This window comes from Polistes canadensis, unplaced genomic scaffold, assembly GCF_001313835.1.
Source record: "Polistes canadensis isolate GaletaPanama2010 unplaced genomic scaffold, ASM131383v1 scaffold_98, whole genome shotgun sequence".
NCBI lineage: Eukaryota > Metazoa > Arthropoda > Insecta > Hymenoptera > Vespidae > Polistes > Polistes canadensis.
Genome location: NW_014569645.1, coordinates 416329 through 427905, shown reverse-complemented (window position 1 = coordinate 427905; position 11577 = coordinate 416329). Strand labels below are relative to the sequence as shown.

At 32.7% G+C, this 11577-nt stretch overlaps 1 protein-coding gene across 1 annotated transcript in view; it reads right to left on the bottom strand.

Annotated features, from left to right (window-relative positions):
* Positions 1–10243, bottom strand: part of LOC106787301 (titin) — a 22117-nt gene extending 11874 nt beyond the window's left edge. The window contains exons 1-3 of the mRNA XM_014749534.1: positions 6339–10243; positions 583–860; positions 1–370 (exon numbers count right to left, since the gene is read on the bottom strand). Of these exons, the coding sequence (XP_014605020.1) occupies positions 1–370; positions 583–860; positions 6339–9596 (3906 nt within the window). The 5' untranslated portion in view covers positions 9597–10243. The remainder of the gene's footprint in view (positions 371–582; positions 861–6338) is intronic.
* Positions 10244–11577: the final 1334 nt, after the last annotated feature.

Sequence of the window (11577 nt, the reverse complement as noted above, 5' to 3'; positions counted from 1 at the left end):
AGGACGACTTGGTTTTCCTGCAGCTGGTCTTTCACCAGGATAACTAGGTTTGTCATCAATTATTCTTTCATCAGGCTCATCATGATGACTGGGTTTTCTTCCAGCTGGTTTTTCATCAGATCGACTTGGCCTTCCTGCAGCTGGTTTTTCATCAGGACGACTTGGTTTCCCTGCTGCTGGTCTATCCTCTGGCCAACTGGGTCTATCTTCAATTGGTTTATCATCCTCTGGACGAATCAACAATTTAACAACTTTTTCAGACTTATCTGGACTCGGTGATCTCTCTTTCGGTCTACTTGGTTTACCAGCTGCTGGTATTGGTTGCTGTTTTCTTGTTGGTGACACGTAATCTCGCACTTTTCCATCGGGCCTAACAGATCAATACAATTATCATAAATTTAAAGTATAATGCGATTGAATATAAAAATCCCAGTCAATAATTTAAACGTCATATTTATAAATTTGTTTCCGTTTCAAATATATTTCAGAATTATTAACTCTTTTACTTTTATTTTAAATTAAAATTCATTATTATTTATGTATTGTTAGCTTACAAAAAAAATGAAATTGCATAGAACTCACTTTTTGAAATCATCTGTTTGAGTTTTTTCAGGTTGCTGTGGACGAGATGGTTTTCCAGCAGCTGGAATTGGTTTCGTTCGATCGTCTTCCCGAATTCCTGGTATTCCTTGGGGATAACCAAGTCTTTCCGGAGAAGTTTTTCTCGTTGAATCGGTCGTTGATTTAGGAGTTGAGCTGGTGATCTTCTCGTATCGAGTGTCGTCGACGACATCTCGAGCTACCATACTAGTCACCTGCTCTGTGTCGATAAATTCTTTCGTTGATTTAGTGACATCTCTCTGGGAAAAGAAAAAAAAAGAAAAAACATTACTTTTTATATGTATATAAATTATATTCTCGTTTAATAACTGAAAAATATTATATTATATGCTAATTTGAGATGTACTGTCTCTTTCTATTAACATCGTACGTGTTATGAATGATGCAACGAACACGTAGTCCATAGTATTCATACGAATTAATCGTTTATTATCTTATCTTGTCAACGAACCCAAGACCGTTAGCCAGTTCATTCACCTCAAATACAATTAAAACGGACTTTGCTAATCGAAATAATTTGCGTTACGCTAATTACAGTTGCTTTCACGAGCTGCTTACTAATTTCTCACTTGTAGATAATAAAACGTCATTTTCGTACTTAGTTGTTTTTTTTTTTTTTATATAGAAAATTATTAAATACTATTATTTTTAAAAGGATATATAAATATAATATGATATTATAAAATTTCTAATCTAATCTAATATCGTAGAAAAAGAAAAAACTATTGTTAAAATAATTAATTACAAAACACAATGAAAATAAAACAAATCTATAATAATCATAGAATCATGTTTCTTTAAAGATTTGACGTACGAATAATTTACAAGTTTGAGAAAAAAATATGCAGCTACTTGATAATATATACAAAGTCAAAGCAATTTACGTACGATTATAACTCACAGCTACAATTAAGGAAATCTAATCGATCGATTAGAAAAGATGAAGTAAGCAACACCATATTTCCTAATGATTATCTCTAAACACTACCATAGTATAAACAAGAATATAAAACAAAAATCTGCTATTAAATAGCATTAATTTCGCATTAGAATGAAATCACTCCCTCGTGATAATCGATGAATCGAGAACAAGAAAAAAATAACACGTGATTGAAGCATAAATTTCTAATCTCATATATAGAAGATAAAAAAATATATATACACGTTAATGATACAGTCAGTTAAACATAGATTACAAGGTGTAGAGAGATCATAATGAGAATGAGTAAAAAGATTTGAGTTTTCTATTAATTATATCTATTTGAATTATACTAATTTGTCTAATGTAAAAAAAAAAAAGAAACAAAAAGAGAAAGAGAGAAATGTTTAAACAGAAAGATTAGAAATGTCACGTGCTACTTTGCTTCAAAGTAACACGAGATTGCTATGGATGATTTTTATGCACACACCTTGTAAACGTATCACGTAACGTGCTGAGTTAAAACGTTCTCCTATCTTTCAGATTCAATTTCATTCTTATGTCTTATAATATTTAAACTTTTTAATTTAGTTAGACTTACATTAGTCTGTTGGTTGATAGTCGCTTCGAAACAGAAAAAAAAAACATAATTATATGCTCGAGTGAAAGTTTATAGAAAGGAAGCCTGTACCACATAAATCTATTTCTATGTACTATTATATTACTATGATACTATGTATTTGGAGATAGATTCATTTAATTTTTAATAGTTTATTTATTATTAGTCATTTTTTCCGTGATAATATTACATTAAGATAGGATAAATTCGATAATATTTATTTAACAATTTTTTAATGATTTGAAAAAGAAACATTTATTATGAGATCATTCTCATTTATAAAGACAATGAACGATAAAAGAAAAAATGGAAAGAAAAATGAAGTGCATAGATTTCACGGTTAGTTCAACGAATTGTTTTTGCTTCGTTAAACACATTCACCATAACTTTTACTATCCTAACGCAACGATCATACTTTAAGAGTGGATAATAATAACCGAGAAATGCACGTGTGCAATAAGTAATACATTAACGAAGTATTATTTTATTTACGAATGCACGAATAATATACGCGAAACAAATTACAATGATGTTCTATTACGACAGCTCATTTTTACGACTATTACTATTTCTAATGGTCAAATGGGTATTATTCTTTCGTGCACGAATTGAACTAATTTGATCGACGTTTTAGATCGTCACGCTAAAGTAACTTGACCTTTTTTTCACTTGCCATGCTACTTTTTCTTTTCTCCTTCTTTTTAATGAACAAATTACTCAGGAAGAATGACGTGTCGTCTTAATTTTCAATATTCAATTGTATAATGCAACGATAAATATATTTTGTTTTCATTTAATTTGTGACTTATCTCGCGTATATTACTTTTAAAAGAATAAAAATCTCCAATTAGTTTGTTTAAATTCTATTCCATTCGCGTGATATGTTTTATTCTATTCTATGTAAATTTGACGTAATTATCAAAATATAAAAATGGACTTCCTTATCCTGTTTGAAATCGTGTGCATTCGAGCCGATGCAACGAGATAAATGAGAGAGACAACTAATGCAACGATTCGTCGAGAAAATACAGGTTACGCGTATACGTATAGGTATTTCTCTATACATGTATATACTTATATGTATTTACACGCGACACACGTCTCAACTTTGCGTGTCACAAAATAAGTGGAGCGTGCACTGATACTGCTACCGATACTTTACACGTTGTGAACAATCGAAAAACGGTAAGGTGTTACCTACATTTCTACATATATATATAGGGTGAACCAAAAGTTCTTAGATTGATGAATTAAACAAAAAAATTCCTAGATAATGCGAAAATTGTTGGGTGGATCAAATGTTGCTAGGTGATTTGAAGATTTCAATCTTTCACGGTAACACATATATTATAATTTATATGTATTTACGTGCAAGTATATATCTACAATATATATATGTATGTATCTGTTTATTCGCATATGCATAAATATCGTCACGTTTATTTTTTTCACTTCTTTTCAAACATTATTTCTTCGAAATTTTACGAGATGCAATATCTTAACCGGAATTCATGACTCGTTTAATATTTCTTTTTTCTTTTTCCTTCGTGTTGCTATATATTTTTAAAGAAAATTGATGACATTGTTAAAAACAATTTGCGTTGTGATGAATATGAAATATTGAAAAGAATAAATTTATAAAAAGTGAACACAGTTACCGGTGTTCTCTAATACGATCCTAATCAACTTAATAATGTTCGAGTAAATAAAGTAACGTAAGAAATATAAGATCTCATGTCAGTTTCTTAAACAAATCTTAAAATCCGTGTTAACGATCCGCGGAAATATCGAATTACATCTTAACATGTAAAGAGAACAAGAGCCTGTTTCATCATCTATATACTCTAAGATTTAAGAAGAAGAAGAAGAAGTAGAAGAAGAATAAGCTACTTATATACGTGGCATAAAATAGATGTATATATATATATATATATATACATCGTATTCATGTGGTTACGGATTAGGAGTTCCTTTTAAAATTACATAAGTATGGATTTGAAGAACTTGAACGAACTAGCAGTATTCATTCGTGTAACTAACTACTTAAATATTAAATAGAAAATGATAAAGAAAGAACCTAAAGTTGTTAAACTTATATTTTAAATTAATCAGATCTTTAACGGGAGATTAGAATTTCAGAAATTTAATTTAGAATCTTAAAATTTGATGACGAATGTAGGAAGAAAATTAAACAAAAAATTCGCAATCACTTATTTGCCAATCCAATAGATATTGTTAATTAAGTTAAACAATAATTCATCATATATCACGCAAGAAATTGACGGAAACAGGTCGTGCATTAAAAAGACCAACATGAACGATGACATCATTGACGAACTCATGACTCCAAGTATTAAGAACGATCGTTATCGTTTCAACAAGTATATATGATACATACACATGTACATATATATACATGTTTGATCTATTGCTTAGAATGCTTGGATCATTTAAAACATCTACGTATATATGTGAACGTTCAGTCAATTTAACTATGCCGATTTATCTTTTATTAGTCGAGAGATTTCTACGCGCAGAAATTTTGACCTTGTACTTGAAAGATTGTAAAGAATCATGATTTAAAAAGAAGAAAGATAGAAGAGTATTTTTTAAGTACTATCGATCTCATTAACGCGATGACTATTTTCTATTTATATTTTTCATTACGTGTTATTCAGTCATCAGAAAATATATGTATTAGTTATACAATTCATTTAACGTAGATTGTTAGGAAAAAAAAAAGAAATATATATATATATGTATTCACATCGTGAAAAGAATATTTAATGTGAGAATAAATTAGAATAATTGTTTGGAATCGTTTAGACACGTGTAACGTAGGTAGTCATTTATACTATAATTTTATATAATTATTAATAATATTTTTAATTAGTATAAATTGCGATTAAAGTGAAGAAATAATTATTAAGATCCATCAGACGATTCTAATCATTTCTAATCCGTGCAGTCTATTGTTCTATAAGATTTCATTTAGTTTAGAAAATTATTTTCAATTATCCAATGAGATCAAATATTTTATCCTAACGTTTTCTATTATTTAACGTAAATGAATATTTGTTCATAAATTTCTACAATCTATATTATTTAATAAAAATGTAATATAAAAAAGTAATATTCAACGCGATCCCTTGTATGTATTTTATTTTAAAATAATTGATCACTCTTCTTCGTAAAGATAATTTTTATCAAAAAAATTCCGACATTTATTATTTCTCGAATTCTTATTACATTTTTATCGCATTACGATATCTCGTTACTCGATAAATATATTAATAGCAATTCAATGAACTTCTTTTTAATGATTATACTATCAACAAGTCAAACTCTTCCACTCATCTTTAATTCTACGTTTAACATATTTCTATTGAATTTCTTTCGCACGCATAAAATAATCTCCAATAAAAAGTGAACCATTGATCAAAATCAAATTTTCTAATTTCTAATCAATAATTTCAAAGTAAGTAACTAACATAATATACCTAAAACTTAAACAGAATAATATCATCAAAACTAGAACTGTGCTCCTGGCTAGAATATTATCCTTCGATATTATCGATTACAGCCTAAAGCGTTTTAGCATTTAGGTGAATCATAATCATTCTCGATGATACTCAAATTTCATGAAAATACATCCTTATCTTTGAACAATAATTAACATATTTCCTTTTCTCTCTCTCTCTCTCTCTTACATACACGTGCACATATTATTATATTATTGTTTTATACTTCAACCCACATACTATTTACTCGAACGGCTATTTAATTGACCAAGCAGACAACTGTTAAATTTCAATGGCGACTAAACCATCATAATTTTCACGATTACGTCCAATCCGTAACTTACAAATGTGAACGACACTTGACAATTAATAATAATCAAACAAATTCATGATAATAATAAGTGAAATCAAGATCTACGTGCGTATGTGTGAACGATTCGACCCACACCCTTCCACCACCATCACCATCACCTCTCCATGTAATTATTTTTACATTAAGGAAAGGATGATCTCATCGTTCTCAATAAAACACCTAACTCGTATTTTTAAAATGAAATTGCTGGTCAATATTAACCAAACCATGTAAGGATTATTTTCAAGAAACATATCTGAATGGTTACTTTATCTTTTATTTTTTATTTTTTTTTTTCTTACTCACCAAAGTGTCCTTGCGAATATCCGTAATAAACTCGTTGATGACACGTTCCTCGCTAATATTCTGTACATCCGATTTAAACGTAGTAACATCAGTTACGTCACTGACGTTTCTGATATCCTTGAAATCTGATTTGAAGGTAGTAAAATCAGTGACATCAATGGTATCCTGGACATCGCGAAAATCTTCAACGAATGTTGAAATTGTTGTCTTTTCGATTGGCTGATCAACTGGTGCCCGAGAAGTAGGTTTATCTTTGACATCTTCAGATTTTTTGCGATCGGGAGAAGAAGGAGAGAAAGATTTGTCAGTGTCCGTTGGTTTCTTTTTCAAATCCTGCGGCTTTTCGTAAACGAACGAACCATCCCAAGTGGATGCACCAGGTTTGGATGGTCGAATAGATCTGTCTTTCTTTTCAGGACTTTGTGGTCTTTTGTCTGCGTCATCGGGTCCTTTTGATTCCTTAATTAATATCGTTTTATCCGAAATATCATGAATCGTCTTAGACGAATCAATAATTTCACTCGTTGAAGTACGAACTTGCGTTGAACTGGTCAAATCTGTAGAGACATCTTTCAAAGTTACTGAAGTCGTTGGTGTCTTGTCATAAACGAAAGAACCATCCCAAGTTGAGTCAGCAGGTTTCGAGGAACGAGTCAATTTATCTGTTGGACTTTGGGGTCTTTGAATTTGTTTGACGTGTCTTCTTTCGTCAATAATATCTTCTCTTGTCTTCGAGGAGTCAATAATTTCGTTAGTCGAACTAGTTTTGTTGATTTCAATTGAACTGGTCAAGTTTTGAGTATCCTTCGTGACAATCGAACTTGTTTTTTTGTCATCGAATTTTTCATAAACGAATGAACCATCCCAAGTGGACGAACCCGGTTTGGTAGGTCGATAAGTTCTATCTTGAACATGCAATGATTCGTTGGATCCTTCAGTAATACGTCTTCTTCCAGTGTCAGGTGTTTCAGGTCTATCCTCAAACGTGATAGTTCGTTGAACGTTAGACTTTAAGTTTGGTTGTTGTCCATCTCTAAAGACAACCGTTTCGACGGAAGTAGAAGAGAAATCGAGGTTGGAAGAGTCGTAGTAAGTGTCATGGCTACTTATCTTGCGTTCTAACGTTTCTTCCACGTGTTCTTGTTGCGTTAGCGTGTTGTTAAACGTCTCGTTGGATGTCTTATCGTGAATATCGATAGTAACGTCGCTCACATGTTTCCTAGGTCTGTCTACCAATGAAATATTAACTTTACTGCTATCCCCTACTTTCGATACGTCACTGTACTTCTCTTCAATTTTATTCGTTCCTTGTTTTTTAATATCTTCCGATTTTTCTAATACGAATGTACCATCCCAACTCGACGAACCAGGCTTGTCAACGAACTTTTGTGGAACCTGATGAACTATGGTTTCTATCGATGACGTGTCCTTAATGTCAGTGAAACTTTGTTGACTCGAGGAATGTTCAACTATGTAAGACGTCGTTGAGATATCAGCCTCGTTGATCGAATGATCTTCAGTCACGTCGCGAATCACAAATGTCTCGTCCATTGTTGGTCTTCTTCTGTGACGATCCACTTTAGATGGCAATTTTTCGTAAACGAAACTACCATCCCAAGTGGATTCACCTGGCTTGTAACTGCGATCCTTTTTCATTGCCGATCTTGAAATATTTTCGTCTTCTTCGTGAATCGTTTCCGATACCGAACTTACCAATTCGACGTTTTTAGTATCGCTAGAAGAAGCATATTCGACAACGTAAGATGTTGAAACGTATTCGGACACGTTAGAAACGTTTTTTTGTTCTTCCGAAATATCTTGAACATCGACAACGTCACGTTTGTCGCTTCGCCTGATCATTTTATCGATCCCTTGTTGTTGCTTATCAAATTGAAGATTTTTATTCGAATCCCCGGGTCTCAATAATTTCGATTCGCCGATAGAAATTTGTGATTCCTTCGAGCTACTGATTTTTTCTTGCGAAATAAATTTCGACGTGTCGGTCGAACCTTCCCGAATATTAACGACATCGGACGATTCCTTTTCATACGTACCGTCTAATGATTTTTCTTTGTAATCACTGCGTTGAGTGGATTCAATGATATCGTCCTGATTGCCATGCCTAAAAACACTGCTGTCAGATACGTTGCCTTTTCTTTTAGTTTGAATGGGTTTCTCGTAAACGAAACGACCATCCCAAGTGGAATCACCAAGTTTTTGACGACGTATATCAGTGTTACTACTACTGCTAGATAATTTCGAAGTATCCTGGGAAGTGTGTTGTTTAATAATCGTATTTGAGGTTGACCCGTTGGTGATTTCAATGCCGGTAGCAGCATCAACTCTTTCGTCGATCGTTCGATCCAACATTTTGCCGTGCATGTCTTCTTGACTTTTACGAATTCGACTCGGTGAACTTTGTTCCTCGTACGTAAAAGTACCGTCCCAAACGGTTGTTGAACGTCCTGATTTGTTCGTAATATCAAGGCTAACACTTTCACCCGTTTCCCTGGCGTCATCGATAAATTGTACGACACGTGAACGCTGTTGTTGTTCGGCCGGTAAAAATTTCGTCGTCTCGTGTTCTACGTTTCTACTTTTAGACGACAATACTTTGCCATTGTCGTCGATCATTTGTGCGGATTCTTGTATACTTTTAACGTTGCTCACGGTCTCACCATTTTTCGTTATTTCTTCTTTAGATTGTTGATTCATTTGTTTAGTCTCGATCGAATTAGTCGAGGATGACACTTGTACACCACATTGATCCAATGAACTGCTACTTGTCTCAAATATTTGACTACTCGATGAGGATGACATCATTTCGGATCTTTTGTCTTGAACAATAGTAGTATGACCACGTTGCTGTTGCGGTTGCTGTTGCTGTTGTTTTAGGGATAACTTTTCCTGAATTAAAAAATCCTCTGATGTTTGACCATTCCTCTGTGTCAAATTACTCCTTCCAGATTTTTGAATCGGTGTTGAACTTTCGATCACGCGTATTACATTACCTTTAGAATCCATGATAACTTCCCGACTGGTATTGCTACTTTCAATTACACTACTTCTAGATTCCCTCTCGACAAAACTTTGAGCTTCTTCAAGGACGCTGCTAGATGATACCACTGTTTCAACAACACTCGTAGATGCCATCTCTCCTGTATTATTTCGACTATTATTCGTAGACATAATCGTCTTCCTTTCCCCGGAATCTTTTCTTCCCGTATTTGTCGATTCTTTCTTACGATTCAACGTCATATTTATTTAATTATTATTATACCCAGAGATCTCTAATTTTTTCAATCAATTACGATTATACTTACTCTCGTAATAATTATCCTTTATCAAACTTTTACAAAAGAAATATTTCTTACATATACATATAGATATATATATATAAATGTCTCACTTATATCTCAAGATATATTTTCCATTAGATATATTTATCACAAAATATACACCGTGATCGTTAAATAACAATTATAGATAGGAAAAAAACAAAAATGTCAGTCACGACAAAAATTAGTCTTCGAAATACTTGTTGCCTCACTTTTTTTCAAAAACAATTTTCTTTCTATCTCTCTCACTTTCTCTTTCCCTCTTCACTCTCCTCTCTTCTTCTACTCTCCCTCTCTCTCTCTCTCTCTCTCTCTCCCGTTCCTCGTTCTCTTTCTCTCTCTGTTGGGTTCGCAGGTTTAACAGGAAAAGGAGTGTGTGGTTTCACTGATGTTCTCTGCTCGATATTGCACGTCGATGTGGCATCGCGGCCAACTCGCGGGCCCTAGTGACCAAACACGATGACTCTCTCTCTTTCTGAACGATTCCTCTCTTCTTCTCTCTTATAATTCTATCTCTGTTTCTCTCGTATAATATGTTCTCACTTCAGCTTACGGAGAATGCTGATTCCCTCTACCTTCGAGACTTTACTCGACCTCGGCGTGGGACGTTTCTATATATCCCCCACTCTTTCATTTTCAATGTATGCGTTAACATGCATGCACATACGTATACGTATGTTTTGATCTGTGTCACAATGTGTGTGCGTGCATGTGTGTCTTTTCCTATATTTTTTTTTTACCGTATATGCGAATACGTGTGAGTGAGTATGTGTGTGGCACGCATGTGTGTGTGTCCTTTTAACGCACTCTATACTTTATACATAAATATGTATGTTTGTTTATACCGTATGTATAATGATCTTCTATCTTTCTTCTTATCTATTCTCTTATCTTGTTATATTTCTCTTTTATCTTTAAACTTTACTATAAGTTTTCTCCTCTCCTATCTTTTTCTTATTCCTAATGTTAGTCTCTTACTAATAATTATTTTTTTTCTCTCTTATATCTCACATATGTGTTTGTGTGCGTTCGATTTAAATTAGAAATGATTAGAATAATCGATGCATCTCTCTCTCTCTCTCTTTGCTTCATTTTTTCTTTCTACGAGTACAGCGAGTCACAAAAATAATTGAATAAATTGAATGAAATAATTCGAGGGATAGGGGGAAAGTTTAAACTTTGTTCGATAGATGACTAATCAAAAACAATGATTAGAAAAAATATATATATATTTGTGTCAACAAATTTATAAAAAAGATAATAGGAATAATTTTTTGGATTGAAAAATTTGAAAGTAGTAATGGGTTGGTTATTTTTCTTAAGAGATGTTACGAGAATACGATAAAAGAGGTTCGTTTGAGAGGAACTTTAAGCTCAGAGGAACCGGTTCCTCGTGACTACTAACTAAGACAACGACAACAACAACAACGACGACAACGACAACGACGACTAACATAAGACGATGTAAACCGAGCGATGACGTAGACCGTCACGAATCTTCTCATTCTTTCCCCTTTTCCCCCTCATCTACTTCTTCTTCTTCTTGTGGTCTCTTCGTTCTCCAATACGATGGAGACGCCATAGTTTCTACTTTTACATCAGAGAAATAAAGACAGATACAAAATAAGAGAGAGAGAAAGAAATGAGGAAATTGTATTATCTCGAAACTTTTGACGATAACTCATAAATACTATAAATAATGAATAAGTATCGTGGAATAGAATAATCTTTTGAATTTTTGATAGATAATGTGGATAAAAAAAAAAAATCAATAGTTTTGAAATAATCGTTTTTAATGAAATTCACTTGAACATATTTTAACAATGTTAGATCATAATTATAATTATACATTTTTATTTTATTGCGAATTAACCTGATATATCAATATTTTTAATATAATA